The following is an 18277-nucleotide window of genomic DNA, read 5'->3' on the forward strand; positions in this document are numbered from 1 at the left end:
ACATATTCATGTATAAAAGACGTACAAAAGTGCATTTTGCATGATAGGTCCCCTTTAAAGGAAAAAAGTGGAATGTTCTTTCTTACTGTATGGTTGAATCCCTTTTCTTTTCAGTGCATGACTCCAGTCCCTGCCTACATTAAGTGTCCTTTGTTTTCTCAACTAGTGAACATAATTGCCTTATAATTGCGCAAAATGTACTGTATTGAACGTCTGGTCTGCATTAGATTGCTCATTGTTACTCACTTGCTAAATGGTGTTGTTTGCAACTGATTTATATAAGTGCCCATCAGCTCGTGATGTGTTCACATAATGGGGCTCTTTCTGATGATTCACTGACCTTGTCCGCTGTGCATGAGGTGACCTTTTACCTGTTAGCTTTGTGTGGGGATGTGTTTTTTTAATTTATTTACCTTAATCTGCTTTTACTCTTGATGGCAAGTAAAAAAGTAGGAGGCAGCACACAGTGATATTTAGGTTTTTAATGTTTTATTCAATGTGGAATACACCACGTATGAACACACTGTGACAAGTTAACACCAGTACAAAGAACAAACAACACCCTGTTGTACATCCTCCTCCTCCTCCTCCTCCTCAAACACTGTTTGGACTCCTCAATGTTTGTGTTATCAAGACAGTAATATCACATTCCCTAGATGAAGGGTCCTTTGTGGATGTATTTTACAAAGATTTACTCTGGAAGGCTGAGAAATCTACAGATTATGTGTGATGTTCTTACAGTCTACCTGACTTCTAAAACATGTATTTTTGAAGATTGTTCTCTACAGTCCAATTAACTATTTGCCAGAAAAACAGGGGATTTTCATCAATGTGACTTACTACAAAGTACAGATAAAACAAGCGTTCAAAGTTTACAATGTATATCTAAAACACGTTTAATCAATTGTCTTTATTCAAAGCCTTAACATTATCTAAGCAGCATTTAATTGATCACAAATATGTCACATTTATATGTAAAAATATCTTGCCAACAGTACAAAAGCATGGCTACAATGTAAAATACGGCACAAAGATACCTCAGTCATGTTTCACTACAGTGAAAGGCAGCAGAAAACTTGAGCTTTTTAGTTTTTTGTAACATTATTTGTTCTCTGTGATTGTGTTTCTGTCTACATCACGAGGCAATTACATCCGTCTTGCTCATATCTGACATTCAAGTCCATTATGGAGCGGTAATTTCCACAGTCATTTTGAATTGACCCATTTTGTTAGTTGGCAGATTTATCAGCTGATGAGTTGACTTTATTAAGTTCCCACCTGTCCAGATTTGGTCATCTTCACCCATGTGATCTTTAGGTCATTTATGTGTGAGCTTCATACTCTAACAGCTGACTTCATATACCTCCGTGTCATGCTTGGTGATCTCGGGACATGATCGGCATGCAGGACAGACGGTCAGCTCCGGGCAGGCCGGGCAGGTGGGATATCTTGCTCGTTTGAAGCTGAACATCAGAGCAATGCCTCCCACCACCTGTAAACAAGACCCCAACCACCCAAAGTAGAGCGAGCCCGCCGGACGCAGGATGAGGTGGGGGAACCTGGGGTAGTTGATCCCCTGACTTGGAAACGCCATCCCCAGTCTTGCCAGATTGTGGGTGTACACCCCGAGAGCAGTGAGGCTCAGCAGCCCGGCCGTCACCACCAGGAGACCCCCTGTAGCTGCTACACCTCTCATGGGAATATCTGTCCAGCACCGGACCCCGATACACGCCAGGACGATGCCGGTGCCGCACAGGAACAACGAGCTCAGGATCAAACCTTGTGCCAGGCGAACCCTCGGGTCCCTCTGGTACGGACCCGTCACAGGCCAGCACTGCTTCAGCTCCGAGTGCTCCACCTGCAGGCAGCTCTCCCAGAGGCCATCAGAGCGCAGCAGCAGCAGAGCTTCCACTGCCCCAGACCTGACCCCCACCCCTTGACCTTTGACCCCTGTCATGTCCAGACGAGCCTGTCCCTCTCTCCACTGAGGGGTGATGGCCGCAGTGAACACCAGGACCAATCCCAAAGGGGCGAAGACAATCCCCATCACCATGGAGGCTGGAGTGTGCATCGCAACCCTGCTTCTTTAGCACAGATCTGAGGTCATGTAATTAATTATTCAGGATGAAATATTCCCGCTGTAACTGTACTCAGTCTAGAGTATTTTCCAAAGTTAGAGGAGAGTGGATTCTGCTTGTGTCTGTGTTGTTGGTCCCCTTAGAGAAGTGCAAATCTGTTCAGAAAGGATAAGATAACAACATGTTGATGATAACAAAGACACAATCTCTTCTGTTATTTATTGGAGTGTTTCAAAAAATGTCCTTGACCAGACACTGCCAGACAAATAACTGTAAAACTGAAATATTTCTCTCACAAAAATATATAATTCAGCTTTTAACAGTGCAATGATCCCCCCTGTTTCCCTACATGTTCCCTGTTACGGTTTCCTTCTAATATTTTATAAATTGTAAGGTGTCCTTGGGTGCTTTGAAATGCCTCTGAATAGAATGAATTATTATTATTATTATTAATGATCGGAACAACAAAAGCCCAAAGAAGTGGAAGATAACACCTTACCTCTTCGTCAAAACTCTCCCCTCTTTTGGCAGCTGACTCTTCATTGTGACCGTCTGAGTGAAAGGGAAGAGATCATCAGAGAGTGTCAGGTGGAAGTGATGGAGAAGACAGGTAGAGGTTTAAGACACAAAATATGTGTGAAGCGGAGCAGAGATGAAAACATCAGCATCTGGAGGAAGCAGAAGGAGGTTGGGCTTCGCTGGACAGGAGAAATATTGAACGGTTGCAGGCAGCTGTCTCTGTTGCTAGGTTACAGTAACAAGGCCAGTCACACCGTGACAGTGTGGCTCTATTTATCATAATACCTATTCAACTCATCTCTACAATTCATGATTGCCTTGAGTACGCAGACGAAGGCAGACTTGACGTTAATGCATGTGTTTTTTTCTGAATCTGTGTGTGTTGTTTTTTTCTCAAAGCCTGACTGAATTGATGTCCAGCTATTACCTTCTAATCATTTTTTCCAGGTTAGTAATTATATCCAGCCAGCGTCTGAATGCAGAATGAGTGCAACTATGGTGTCTCTGACTGGAGACAAACAATGCCCTCTGGGACAGAGACACAACAACTTGAGTGTGTGACGCACATGCACACAGGCAGCCACAATCAATGATCTCTGTCAAACAAACACACACATGATTGATAGTGTGATAATGCCCATAATGTAAATAAACCTCTATTTCCCTGTCACAGTCACAACATCTTTATTTAAACCAAAGGAAATAAAGGAAGGATAAATAATATGTTTTTATTTCAACCCTAAAATATAGCCATTATTACTTGTAATTCATTGAAAAGAAATACATTTTGAATAAAAACTTAAAGGTGGGGTAGGTAAGTTTGAGAAACCGGCTCGAGATACACTTTTTGTTATATTCCCTGGAATGCTCTTAACATCCCGATAGCAATGAATATCTTAAGTGCTTTGACAAAAAATCCATAAAAAAATGTAATCTGTGGAAGCCGTACTGTAAAAAGCACGACCAATCATTTTAGCCGGCCCGGCTAAAGTAACTGGATGGCCTACCTGCCTGTCAGCCTTCCATCTGTGCACAAACTTATCTCGTGCCCTCATTGGTCATGTGCACGTTCGTGTGTGTTGGAGGAGGGGCTCTGTAAGGAAGTGGGAGATTTTTTCCGGCTGTGTATTTTCAAATTCTAGCACACTCGAGCTGGTTTCTCCAAAATTACCTACCCACCTTTAAGTGTAATAGGTAATAATAATAATAATTCCTTACATTTATTATTTTTCCAGATGCTCAAAGCGCTTTACAATACACATTACACACATATCATACATGTACTGTGGACAATACCCACAGAAGCAAATTCAGGTGAAGTGTCTTGCCCAAGGACACAGCGGCGTTACAGACGCAGCGGCGGCGGCTTTCGAACTGGTGAGTAAGTAAATAACTCTATAACGTACAGTAAATATCCATTTATATACTATATATACACTTCATTATACTGCCTTGAATAATGAACGGTACCTTTTATCTACTGAAGGATACGCTCACAAACTGCTGAGTTGTAATGACTGGAATATTTGACACCAGAGATCATGTGCTTTCCACAAAATGAAAAAAGTCACTTCCTTATAGTTATACAAAAAAAGTAAGACATTAAAGAAATCCTACTGGATTGGGACATACAGAATTGGCGCAGACCCTGTACTGAATAAATAATTTTGAAGATGAAAAAAAGAAACCATTTGATTGATGAGTTTGAACCGTTTTTGTATTTAGAATAAAATATTGGCAAGACATATAATAAATAATCTGTTTAAGTAAAGAAATGGTGTATGGATAATGGGGGAAAACGCCAATTTGTAAGCCAGATATCAGCTTGTATTTATGTGGTGCACGATGGAGAGGATGTTGAGCTGAATTATATGTGTACATTCAATCTCATTGATGGTTAGATATTTCACTTCTGGAAATGTCACTGGAGAGTGGATGACATATAAACCGATCAATCACATTTCAAGGTGCAGTGGGAAATGCAATTTATTTTAATTATGAAAAGTTCAAAGACAATCAAGCTTGTATCAGTTTCAGAATAGACATAAATGATTAAATGAGGCATACCAGAATATATATACCACAATAAATGAAAATACCAAAGGATGCTGCAAAAATCTAGGAGAGTTTAAATGTCAACCTTGTAATAAGATTGATTGCATTATTTCCTCGTGTGCTACTAGAATGTATTGACTTTAGATGACACGCATGAGGATCGAAGACTTGACCCAGCAGTCAGGATATCCTCTCTGTTTCCACTTTGTATCAATACGCAGAATAATCAGTTATCATCTTATCATCTAAACGCATTGACTTCACCAGAGGTTGTTGTTGCAGAGCTAGTGAGAGGGGAGCTATAAAAACATCTGCAGGGTGGCACAACATCGCAGAGGCTTGTCATGAATTGGAAATGATGAATATGCTGTAGGCTTATTAATAGCAACACTTTCTCTCATGCAGGCACATTTGAATGCAAACACACATACAGACGCAGTCCATGCACTGGCAGCCACTTACCATGCAGGAGGGGATGTTGGGGTATCTCACTGCAGATCGCTGGCTGCCTCCCTGCTCTCCTCTGAATGGCTAACATGTTTCTCTCTCAGGCAGCAGATGGTGCAACCACCTCTTCATTATTCTCGCTCTCTCTTCCTCCTCATTTGTCCTCGCTTCAGCAGTCTCCCCACACGTCTCTGCCTTTGTTTGTCCTTGTGTCTGTCCCTGCTTTTGTCCGCTTGCATTGCTGCCTCCCGGGTCGTCTGCCTCTCTGTCTCAGGTTCTGTGTGTGTGTGTGTGGCTGCCTATTCTACTTGCTGGAGGATGTCTGTGTTATATCTTGGACAGAGTGCCTCAATGCTTTTCCCTGCCAGTGTTACCAAATAGGGAGAGCTTTTCTGCATATGCCAACACTTCAACATATGAGTGTGTTTCCCTTTTTTGCAGCACACAAAGCTGTGACAAAACAAAGGATGTCATTTGTTTGTGTGTTCATCTCACCTCTTTCAGCAAACTGACCCATACATACACCTCCTTCAGATGCTTTTCTTTACTCTGCAGAGTGCTTGTTGCATATTTCAAATTAGTACTTCACATCAAAAGAGAAGATGATTTTAATTGTGGACACACACACACAAACGAGAAGTGCCCCTTACCCTTAGTTTGTCATAGTGAATATTGATTTTGGCTGTGAATTGCTAGCTTTCCATCAGATATGTGTGCATAACAGAAATGAGTCAGACCTAAAATGTATTATGCATTTTCTTTATTTTCTTTAAAAAAGAGGCAAGATGTGACTAATACAACCGGAACTGCAATTGTACAACAATGAAATATTACAGGGATACATGCACGATTTGAAATGATGCGTAACGTATAAGGGAAAAAACTTTGAACACACACACACATAAACATGCATACTATGAACGTCCTCAGGGGCTTTGGGGGATTTAAAACCGTTCAGGAAACCTCTGCGGTTGCACCATACAGGCAGGAAATGTCCACAACGTACTGTAGGACTAATTGATGGCCAATACTAACTTTTGTGTGGTTTTATGGGTGGAAATGTCTGACTAGAGGTTCTGAATCAAACCCAATGTCGGCCATTTTAGTCATGAAACTAACAGGAACCTACACGAAGATACTTATGGCAGTGAAAAAACCTCATTAGTAGGTTGCGGGTGAGAAAACGCACCATTGGCTCTTGTGGAAGAAATGATGGATACAATAAAAGCAGCAAGAATAGCAACCTCTGAAAATACACTGTACACAAATCATGTACAGAGGTCTGTAAAAAAAATTGAAATACATAGCAACTTGTAGAAAATGGATTGCGACATGCTTTAGCTAGTTCATAAAACACTGTCATATTAAAATCTATATACAATATATGTACAAGCTGTTTATCATAATTGCTCTTACGTTACAAACAACAAAATAATGGGGCGAGTAGTGGTATTTACAACATCGAGAAACGTATTGATGTTTTCAACAAAAATTGGAGAAACTGGAGTCTTTTTAGCCAAGTTGGTTTCAGAAGTCCTCAGCTTAAATTGTCTTTTACTGAGCAGTGCTATTATAGATGGTTTCAACTGGCAGCTGTGATATTTAACATCCTTCAACGGAGCCAGCTGGCTCTCATACTTCAACGAGGGTGATCTGGAACTGACCGCCGACATCTGACATCTCAATGAGGAAGGCCGACTGGTTGGTGTAGTGTTGGATGATGTTGTCATCCATGTGGACAAAAATCCTAAAACAAAACGACAAGCAAAAAGAAAAAAGGTCAGTTCAGTGATCGCTATCTCAGTGGGAGAACACAGTGTGCCAAAACGACAAGATAAATACAAACATTTGTCTTCTTTAAAACTAGCACGTCTAAAAATGTGACCTGCCTTACTTTTTTTTACTCAAGTGTGACATAAACAGGTCACAAGGGTTCTTGTTGTTGGTTAAAGACAATATATGATGTGTTGTTTGAGGAAACTTCTCATACAAAAACAAAGTAAATCAGGTCACTCTCTTCCTCCTTCCCAGCACCATCATAACCTTTAAGTCTTTAATGACTGAACTAACCAGAGGCTTGTGCATTTTGCCTGCAGGGACAGGGCTGATTGAAGACAAGAGCAAAAGAGAAGGGAGGGAGCTGCGGGGAGAATGTAACCCAACCTGTTAGCCTAGCTGCTCCCCCTGCAGTGATAGCTGCCAGCAGCAAGCATGAAGCCGCAGGAAAATAACCTAAAAAGGTGTTTCAGTCTCTGTCAGGAGGTCCTATTTACATCTCAAGAAATCACCCCTGATCTCCTTTGTTATTTTACAGGAGGTGAGCCAGATGTATCCGTTTGAGTGCACTGACGGCGTGAGATAAAGCCAATGCATTATTCGAAAAATGTTGTAAATAACACGTGCTGCTTTTGATGATCCTTTTTAGTAGATATTTTTGTGGTAACCTTTTCTGTACTTCTGCAGTGCCACCCTTTTTTTTTTTTTTTTTAAATGTCTGGCTGATGGCTGATGAGTTTAAAATAAGATCACAACTTGATGGACAACCTTTCCGTTAGTAATTGGAAGCCTTCAGCATTATCTCTTTCAACATCAAAATACTTCCTGATGTTCCGATTAGATGATGTTATGAAAACATAAATGCAAAGTACAACAATTGCCTCATGACTCATCTGCAGGGCTTTTGAAATCTTTTCATCCTCCCCTAGTCATTCGTCGTTCTTTCCGAGGAGCTGCAATTAACACATTCCAGGAGGCCGAGCCAACTAACCTACCTACCCAGTCTGTCCACATGCGCTTCCATAGAGCAGGACCAGATTGAAAACACAAACTAATCCCTGAATTTATGCTCATTGTCTGTCAAATGAACTGGTTTAAGCCATCTGACATACCAAAGAAACAAAAAGACACTCACCCTCTCTTGCATTTTTTGTAGATTTTCCCAATGGTGTCTATTTGCATACCGTACTTTTCTGAAACCTGAGGAAGGAGACAACAGTTAGCATGAGCTCCCACTGAAAGAAAGATGACGTACTTGACAGGTAACGACAGTAAATCTTGACAGTAAAGTTAATCCTATGCGGGGAAGTTATGCGTTTGTTGGAAGACAACAGAGACGAGGTAAAGGTGCCGTTTATCTCCAGCTCAGAAATGTGCTCAGATTTGTTTGAAGTCAGTGTTTGTTACTTACAGCTTCTCGGAGGCCCAGCAGTGTTGGCGCTTTGAGCATGAGCGCATCGAACACCTCTTCAGCGCATGTCCTCACGTACAGAAGAACTATTGGAAATCAGGAAAAGGAACAAACCGGTTAGCTTGAAAGACAAGGAAACCTAATTTGGTCATAATTGATAGCACCTTTTTCGTTTTATAAGCGTTTTAGTTTGCTATGTACCTCTTTGTGAGTCTTCTTTGCGGGCTTGCTTAGTGGGAGAGCTGTTCTGGTCTCTGTCTGAATACGATCTCTTCATAGAACTCCTAAAACAAACAAAAGACGTTCACATTAGACTAAAAGCCACAATGTGTGCATTTGGAAATAACTGGTTGTGATAGCTGTTCATTTTGCATTGTTGTTCACTTTGCTTACCTTTCATTCTCATCCACTGGTGGAGCCTGGAGAGACAAAGAGAAGCAGACAGGAGACAAGAGATCTGATTAGAGACCAATCTACTGATAAAAGCATTGCTTAAAGTCACCTTTCCCACCATTGTCAGTGCGCAATATCTAGATAGAGGAATGTTATCTCTCCAAGATATCTCTGCATTTCCCATAACCCTTAACAGAACTACATAAGCATGGACACTGATGGAGAGACACAGATAGGACCGTCCTACGCTTAACCGTTTTCCGTCTTAGCCACAGACTGTGGAGCATTGCATCATGTTGTTATTTTGCAATTCATTTTTTCCTTCAGTTTCCCTCACTGTTAATCAGGTGAGTTGTGTTTAAATGACATATATTGCTTTCCCTCTACTGTACACACACTGTTAAATACACATCAGTGTAGACCCCATAGTGTGGGAAAACTGACCTGTCTGAACAGCTCCTTACTGTTATTGTAAGTGTGTGTGCATGTGTGAGAAAAAAACAGGGACTATAAGGGTGGCTCACACTGTATGTTAGGTGTCTGATGCACCAGGTGTGTGTGTTTGTGTGTGTAAGCCCCCATAGCTTAATCCCAGTGTCAGCAGCTGTAGCGACTTGCAGTTGTGCCTGGTTTCGACTCCAATTAGCTCATCTGATGTAAAGTCTGTCTTTTTCCCCTCCCAGCCCACTTTTCCCACTACATACTTTCCCACGTTATTTTCCCTGCCTCTCCCGTGTCTGTGCTACTGCCTGCAGGGATACAGAGGTCGGGAACATGATTCACTCAACACAGAGGGAGGGGATATACATTAGTGAGAGGAGGACCTACCATGCGCTGTATGCTGGAGAGGTGTGTTTCTGGAATGAAGAGGACTGGCTGGGTGATGTGGTCTTCCAGGGTTTGGAAGAAGGTGCATTCGCTGCCCATGGAGCTGCTCACTAAAGACTTGTCTGGAAACAAATGGAAGAAGTTAGAATACACTCTCTTGAAATGCTTGTTTACTGTAGGAAATTATCTTATTGTCTTATTGAAACACTCACTGTTAGAATCTTTCTGTCCCCTCCGTTTGCTTCTCTTCCTCTCCTCATCACGCATCTTTCTCTCTGCACCCTGAGGACACACAATCGCATGGTTACAAATATGACTCCACAAATGCCACACAATATGTGGTTTTTTGTGTGTGTTAAAGAAGGTGTTTGAAGTGAAATGCCAAAAGCGACATACCTTATCACAGAAAATCTTGACCTGGCAGGCGGCTCTGTGTAGGAGCTGGTTGGTTCCCGAGCTGAAGTCGTACGTGTCGATCTGGATGTGTAGAGGCTGGCCTTTCACGCCTTTCTGAGCGGAGAAGTCTGTGCTTAGAGAGTTGATGCCAATGAACACCTGTGGAGATAGGAGTAGTTTTTTTTTATTATTAGATAGAATGAAGAATACCAAAGAAAACTGCAGAAGAAAATGGTGTGCAGTAACTGTCTTTTCCCGTCATCTACAAATTTCACTGTCTTATTTTTCCCCTTTTTTTTTAATTTAAACAGTCTATATACTCTTCATCATCACATGTTCTGCCAATAATTTCCCCTCTTCCTGCTTCTTTCCACCTGCAGCAGGTTTGGTGGCCCCGCCCCAGCGACTTTGGGCCAGAGGAACTCGAATAAGCCGCAGTGGCTTTTCTGTGGTGACAGGAGCCTCAGGGCCAAACACATTTCTGGGATTCCTCCCCTCCCTCCTCAGCCGCTCCTTCTCCTCTCCACCTCCCTTCTCAACCTTTTCTTTTAAACCCTCCACCTGTTCCTTCCCTCTTCAGAGAACTGGCCTTGCGGTGCCAAGTTATATGAAAAACATCTATGCATACCTGTGTGTGTGTGTGTGTTTACCTTGGCTTCTTCATTGGGGTTCCAAACAAAGGAGATAGCATTGAATGCCACCTCCTCTACGTTGCTAACGCCGTCGAACACTTCTTTGTAGTCCGCTATAAAAGAAAACGAAAACATTTTGAGTATTCTTTTCCGTCTTAAATACACTTTTTTTCCAGGTGTCTAATCAGATAATGTAATAGGATATTCTTGTGTAACACATGACAGAACACTGCCGGTACACAGTGAGTTTGCATGCATGTTTTCGTGTGTGAGGAACATACCGATGTCAATAACCCTCTGCTTGGCTGTCGGCTGACGTGCGTGCCAGTGATTCCAAAAGCGGAGCTGCATTTCTGGGCTTTTGTCGTTGTCAAACACAGCCATCACAACAGTCTGAAGTGGAGAAAAGAAGGTGACAGAAAACAGTGTTATTCTTTCACCTGCTTATATTTGTTCAAGAAATCTCCTTTTATATTCATTTATCACTCCGAATCCCTCTTTTCTCCCACATTGTCATCAGTTGTTTGCAGTGAGCGGGTGTGCTTTTGTGTATATATGTCCTCTCTAAGTCACCTGACAAAGAAAAGTGTTGTTACCTATGTATTAAACCCACACCACACCTTCCTCCCCCCTCTTCCTCGTCCACTCCTTTTTTCCCACTCTCCTAAGGAGCTGTTGATTCGCTGCACTCTGGCCTCATTACACCAGCGCAGGAATAAATTATACAGGGCAGAGCACTTGTCATTTTAATGGAACCACCCCGGTGAGCAGGGTGTCAGCAGGGAATTAGTCACAGAGGAGCCAACTCCAAGGGAGGGACAGATATTTGGGAAGGGTTGGCTTGGTGGCACGCAAAGAATTCACCATGTTTTGATGTAACTTACACGTAGGAAAAAAACAACATCTCAGGATTATCATTTCTAAAATAACAATAAATGATGTGTTTCTGTGACTCACCTTGACTTTAGTGGCGGTGAGGCCGGCGCTGCTGTCCACTCCTGAGAGAGTAATGGGGTAAAACTGTCCCTTGTTCAGGTAGACCATGGGCAGTTCACTGGATTTGTAAGAAGAAGCGATGGGAGCTCCTAAGGTAAACTGGAAGTCACTCCTGAACCTCTCCCGTGGGGAATCAGTGTAGGAGCCGGAGTAAACCGGGCTGGGCTGATCTTCAGTAAAGGGATCGCTGTAGGGAAGAGTCTGAAATGCACAAAAGGATTTCTTTTTTTAATGAAAGGGAAAAAGGAGAGAAGGAAATACCAAATAAAAGAGGGTAGTATTCACTTTCACTTGAGGATAAAATTACCTCAGCGTTGGGGTCGGGGAAAGCACCGGTCAGCAGGGAATCGAAGATGATGTTGAGTTCCTGTTTGTCGTAAGTGTCCGACACTACGCTGGTCAGGGTGGCGTAGGTGTCTGAGGTGGTGGGAACAGAGAGGGGCATAGAGACGTTCTGCTTGGATCCCAAAACATCTTGGTGATGGCTCAAGGTTCCACTCTCAGAGTGGATCTTCATTACGTTGGCGGACCCATCCAATGAAACAAGATCATTGCTTAGACTCCTGGCGAGGAGGAAGAAAGAAGAGGAAGGAGAAGATTAATTACAACAGGGAAGCAGCTTTTGAGAGGTCAGCATGACTATTGGTAATACTTCAACCAGGTACCAAGAAAGCAATGAAACAAACTGCCTTAAAGTGACTAACAGTGGTGTGTGTTAAACATTACAGAAGCCTGCAGACAGCCTGTGCAAACGTTCTGCACACACAGCTACCGCAAGGTAAACTCACAGAATGGTCATTTCTCACCCACTGAACAAGGAATGGAGGGCTCAGTGAGGACAGAGGAAGGAAAAACAACCATTTGTCTGCCTGTTGTGAAACTCTTTAAGCAAAGCAGAGATGATGATAGAGAGAGGATGGATGGATGGAAGGGCTGGAGAGGTCAACAATAATCCCCTTCACTCTGTTTGACTTGGGGATTACCCACTCACCTGTTTATGGCCTCCCAAAGCCCTGCCTTTCTCTTTTTACACTCTCTCTAATACATTGTAATCAGTGACAACAGGGGTTGGAAATAATAAGGGAACATTTATTTAATTTTCTTTAAGTTATATAAATACATGTTCTTTTGCAATGAAGGTAATCACTTTACTTGGTAGAAAGTGTGTGTAACAAATTATAAATGCGGTAAAAATGATTTTACAGCACCAGTTTTTGAACTTGTGTCTTACCGCTCTGTTTTGCAGATGTTGCCACCACGATGGCCGGGAACATTCTTTTGATCTTTCTGGTTCTGTAAAACAAAATGTATACCATTTACAAAATGGTCCGAGGGCAATAGGATTCATCTAGGGGTAGATGTTGGGTTAAGGTTTGTTTATCAATATCAACATTATCTACCTTGCACTGTTCATAAAGCATGGTTAAGGCTGTGAGGTCGTCTCCTGGGTGGAGTCTGGATTTGGTGTGGTTCTGCTCGGGCACTGGGCTCTCCAGGTAGGGCCAGGAGTCCATGGCGTAGTTATTGTAACGGTTATAGTTGAAGTTCTCGCTCTGAAAGACCAGTCCCAGAGTCCTGCAGAGGAGACAAAAGATTTGAGAATGATTGATTAGATTGACAGTTTGACTTACAAATCACAATTTACTGTAAAAGTGGTAAACACGTTTAATTATCTTGAGGTCCTTAAGGAATGTCAAAATGCTTATTTGACATGCAGGGTTGATCGAGTGAAAGTTAGCTAGAGTTTAACAGCAGTACCTGAGCCTCGGGGCACTGCACATACTTGCCCCTGAGCATGGAGGGTTTCGATTGCAAAACCACAGAGCTGAGTAACATCCCTCAAAAGCAGTGTTGTAAATGAGGTTTAAAAAAACATGGGCCACCCACTAACAGCCCTCTTAACCCCCCAAACACACACACACACCTAGTGTTTTGTAGTTTCTTGTTTTGTGAAAGGGAAAAAAAACTACATTCTTGAATCCTTCATAAGCTCTCTTATTTGCAAAGAACTCAAATGAGATGACAAGTGTCTTACTAAGTAAATAAATACCCACGAGAGGTGGGCTTTCCAAATCACTTGAAAAAGAAATAAGAGGGGATTCAGAGGATTGGGTTTGTTTGGAAAGACTCGCAGTGACATCAGATTGTAAATATCCTGCCTACCGGGATAATCCCCCTTTGGAGTTTGTCTGTAGTAGCTAATGAACAAATAGCTGCCGTTTACTCTGGATAAACAGCTAATTAAATGTGCTGACAGGACAGAAAGACCACAGGTGTTCACAACCACAACTGAACCACAGCTTAAAGAGAAATCCAGAGGTTTCTCACAAGGATTAGCTTGAAGACCCCACCTGGAAGTGAAACTAGAAACACTGTGTTCAAGCATCGAATACTGTAGATTTTAACATTTGCTATGAAGCCAAGTTATATGTTTTTGTCAGTTTACTTGATAGTTCAACTACAGATACTAAACCAAACTCATACACCTGCTCTAAGATGCACCTGTCTCTCCCTTTCACACTCAGCCTCAGTAAATACCACACAACTCCTTTAGTTACTCTCCATTTCCCCCTAAAACCAGCCGGGTGCAGAGGTTTTTAAACAGACAGAGAGGGGGGCTCGTGTCTAGGATTTCTCCATTATGTAATACAATGCAATACATGCTGTCATTGCCCTCTGTCTGTGTCCAACACCCCAAGAGGAGATTCTCATTTCCCGTTGTCCTTTTGTGCTCCGTGGCCCCTTAGGTTAGTGACAACAGAAGCCGAAACAGACCCACTACAACCACAGACCCCATGTGTGTGTGTGTGTGTGTGTGTTAGAATTATCCATATCAATTTACGCTGCAAAACACCCCTTTCTTAAAACTGGGATCTTTCACATGGGGTTCTCATTGCAAACAGGAGGAAGGGGGGGGACAGAAACCCCCATGAATTATTTTACTGTATAACAAAGTCTATCAGAATGTCTTAATCTTGTGGACAAAAATTTATTTTAAGCAGAAATATTAAAATAAATCCTCACAGAACTTACTCAGTCTCTTTGGTCATGTCTCCAATCCAAGTCAGCAGAAATAGGTTCCTTTAGTTTCTACTCTTTGCTGTTTGTGTGAGATCTCCTCTCTCTGAGTCAGTGAGTCTATCAGTCAAGCAGAGAAGAGCACTGACACGCAGATGAGTCAAGTGTTGTGATTTCCTCTGGCTGGGGATCCAGATTTATTTCATGCAAGCAGTGAGTTTCCCTCTCTTCTCTGATTGGCTGAGAGAGTGAAACAGGTGTCTGATGGGACAGGTGTAGGATCATTAACTCTTCACAGGCTGGAGAGAAACTGGCTTGCATGTGTATGAGTGTGTGCAGCCAAGAGAACACTTTGCAAGACAATCCGAGGCAGGAGGGTTTTGAATCTCATTAGGTGCAGAATGAAAGAGTGAGATTGGGGATCCAAGAGGTGTGAAATGTCACACTCTCCCCCTTATTTACATTTCATGCACTGGTTTTGGTTCCTTTATTTACTACGGATCAAAGATGCAAAAATACAGTGAATGCTTAAGAGAGACGCGCTGTTTCTGCTAGAGGTGGGATTCTTCAACCAAAATAAAGTGAAAAAGTTACAAGAATTGAATATGTTGTGCATTAAGGATCTAAGAAAAATAATTAATCATCAAGATATTTCTTGAATATAGATTAATGCAGCCACTGTCAATTATTTAACTGTATTAAAAATAGCTCTCCCTGTATGTTTTACAGGAGATTAAAGGCTATTTTCTTTTTTAAATCTGGCTATTTATTTAAATACATTACGTTACGATAGATATACTTTATTGTCCCCGTAAGGACATTTGTTCTGGACTCCGCCCTGCAGTTCCGCATACATGTACATATACAAACATAGTAAACATTAAAATACATACACATATCATCACTCATACACCGTTTGAACAAACACAATACACAGACGCACATATTGACAATGGCGACCTACATGGCAACCCTCATGGCCAACATTTAAAAAGTACATTTCACTACATGTGACTGTTAAGAAGCTTAATGGACATAGGTAGGAATGAGTGCTTATAGCGGTTCAGCCTGCTCTTGGGAACCCTGATGTTAAAGCCTTCTCTTGAATTTCTATCATCAGTTGGTAACTTTTATTACCATTGGTAATCATTATTTGTCGCAATTGATTTCTAGTTCTCAGTATTAAATAAACCCAAAAATATATAGTGAAAAAAAACCCATTTTAAACTTGGTGAAATATGACTGTGCTCATTTATAATTAGTAGTTACTATATGCTTAAAAAGTGAAATACAATATAAAAATACTCAATTACAAGTAAAAGTCATGAATGCAAATTGTCCTAAAGTTGAAGTAAAGACGTATTATTTTGGGTTTTGTTTCACAGATTTATTTTATAATATATATTATTGTTATTGATGCATTTGTATCACTTCATCAACATTTGAAATGTAGTAGTGCAATATGTGCAGCTGAAGAAAAGTTTAATTAAATGGTGATGGACTTTTTAATCTATTACAATAATGACATTACATTTAATTAATTTAAATTAAATTACAATTTATTGTATTATTTCTACTTTATATGAATGAACACATGTAGTGGAGTTAGAAGTACAATATTAATTGAATGTGTTATATTAGAAAACAAGCCTTTCAAATGAGTGGAGACTTATGACTACAAGATGAAATGTTAACTTTCAATTTGACTGAGTTAAAACACACACACACACACACACACACACACACACACACACACACACACACACACACACACACACACACACACACACACACACACACACACACACACACACACACACACACACACACACACACACACACACACACACACACACACACACACACACACACACACACACACACACACACACACACACACACACACACACACAAGCAAGTAAAGCCCAAGCAAACACAACTTAGGAATCCAAAAGAAGCAGTGAAGCTCATAAGGTCCCCATGTCATTCAGCGATATAATCTTCCACCCACACGCTGATGCACAAACACACACACACAGTATATTTGTATTTGCATGTAGCTGTTTATCTGTTCATATGTGTGTGCGTGTACGTGTGTGCGTGTTGTGCACTTCTTGCGGCCGGCACCTGAGGGAATCTGGCATGGTAACACAAGGGTGCGTGCTGTGCAGCTTGCCCACACACTCACACACACCCTCATAAATATAACACACACAGACACAAAACCCCAAAGGGCAAGTTGGCTTTGAATCAGAAGAGTATACAAGAAAGAAGTTTGACTTTCTGTGAGACGGCACACCTTTTATTTCATTATTTTCAGCACACATGTCCACAATTATAATGAATTGAACTAATTAAAACGTGTCTACTGCTCGTTGAGGGTGTGAAAGGTTTCTTTCTCTTTTACGCTGTCTTTCCTATATTTTTTTGATCTGTCCCTCATTAGTGTTTGTGACATTAACACGTCAAACGCTTCTATTCTCTCTCAAGTCTCTCAGTTTCTCTCTCTGCAATTCACTCACAGGACTAATCCTAGAAGGCGCTCAGGGACAACCATTACAACAGATGTGTTCTGAAACAAATGTTACTATATTTTTAGAAAAGTAAAGTCATTTAAAATGTGTAAAAGAAAATGTTTACAGAAGCAGAAAAACATTACTGTTAAAATAAGAACGTTTTTGATTAATGTTACATCACAAAATAACCCTAAAAAGATAAAATCATGAATAAGACAATAAGACATATTTAAGACATTTTATGATGAAATGTGAAATGGTGCTGTAATCACCAGAGTATTTCTTAGGAATTTCCAAAAAGTTGATTCAAATGTGATTTGGAAATTCAACATTTTTACACATGTACGCATAGGGAATTAAGTCTCTAATAATTAATTCATGATAAATAAATATTTGTTCAGGTTTATATTGAGCATGTATTTCTTTTCAAAAAGGCTACTGCTTTCTTTATAATTCAATATCAATACAGAGTTATTTTCCGTGTAACTTCAAAGGAAATGATCGGAAAGTTATGAACCTGTAAAAAGAAAAGCGTCACCAGATTTGATTTTGAACACTAACCCGTGCTGACAATATGAGAACATGGTGTCTTTATTTCTTTTACACAAACCTTACACAAGGATCGATTAGGATTATCTTTGAGCTCCTTCATGCCGGATTGTGTAAAAAGTGTAAACGGCCCTATTGAGATCTCTGGTTCGATCTGACAGGGTGGGAACGATGGGGAAGATGGATGGATGTGACGAGATGTTCAAACGACTTCCTTTAGTGCCTTGAAACTCACTCTTTCTAGTCAGAAACCTGGGCCCAAGTGTCCCGATGCTTTGGTGTGTTTGTGTGTCTGTTTGTGTGCATGTGCATGTGAGCACCTAGCCATGCATGGTCGCATACAAACAGAGATCAGCGCTGGCTCTACGCACGACTGCTGCTGAGAAGAAGCTCTCTCATCACCTCTCTCCTCCCACTTCTCTTTCTCTTTTTCCTGTCTCCCATTGACTCTTCCTTTCCCCTACGACTGTTTGACCACTAAATGGTATCCTCACTGCTTGAGAACATTTTCTGCAAGGCTTAAACTCTTAACCTTAATATCATGCAAATTCAAATTCCTAAACGGCAGTGAATAAGTCACCAGGTCAAGCAGATTCTTGTCTCTCTTCTTTAAGGCTGATTCTTCTCATCAACTCCGACACAGCGCACATATCTCTTCATCTC

General features: G+C 41.2%; 2 protein-coding genes across 2 annotated transcripts; both read right to left on the minus strand.

Moving 5' to 3' along the window:
* Window positions 1-467: 467 nt before the first annotated feature.
* si:dkey-221l4.11 (claudin-23) lies at window positions 468-5387 on the minus strand. The gene is made up of 3 exons (XM_034123771.1): window positions 5115-5387; window positions 2578-2630; window positions 468-2233 (listed from the first exon to the last, which is right to left on the minus strand). Exon 3 carries the CDS (start codon window positions 2069-2071, stop codon window positions 1343-1345), a length of 729 nt encoding a protein of 242 aa, XP_033979662.1. The 5' UTR covers window positions 2072-2233; window positions 2578-2630; window positions 5115-5387; the 3' UTR covers window positions 468-1342.
* A 457-nt stretch (window positions 5388-5844) lies between these two features.
* Window positions 5845-14730, minus strand: grhl3 (grainyhead-like transcription factor 3). The gene is made up of 15 exons (XM_034123773.1): window positions 14565-14730; window positions 12932-13106; window positions 12763-12824; window positions 11839-12094; window positions 11493-11732; window positions 10817-10928; window positions 10554-10648; window positions 9904-10062; window positions 9720-9789; window positions 9508-9629; window positions 8680-8705; window positions 8488-8570; window positions 8287-8372; window positions 8011-8075; window positions 5845-6846 (listed from the first exon to the last, which is right to left on the minus strand). The coding sequence occupies exons 1-15, from the start codon at window positions 14579-14581 to the stop codon at window positions 6732-6734; spliced, it is 1683 nt and encodes a 560-aa protein (XP_033979664.1). The 5' UTR covers window positions 14582-14730; the 3' UTR covers window positions 5845-6731.
* Between the last annotated feature and the right edge of the window lie 3547 nt (window positions 14731-18277).

The sequence above is a fragment of the Trematomus bernacchii genome, unplaced genomic scaffold (assembly GCF_902827165.1).
Source record: "Trematomus bernacchii unplaced genomic scaffold, fTreBer1.1, whole genome shotgun sequence".
Classification (NCBI taxonomy): Eukaryota; Metazoa; Chordata; class Actinopteri; order Perciformes; family Nototheniidae; genus Trematomus; species Trematomus bernacchii.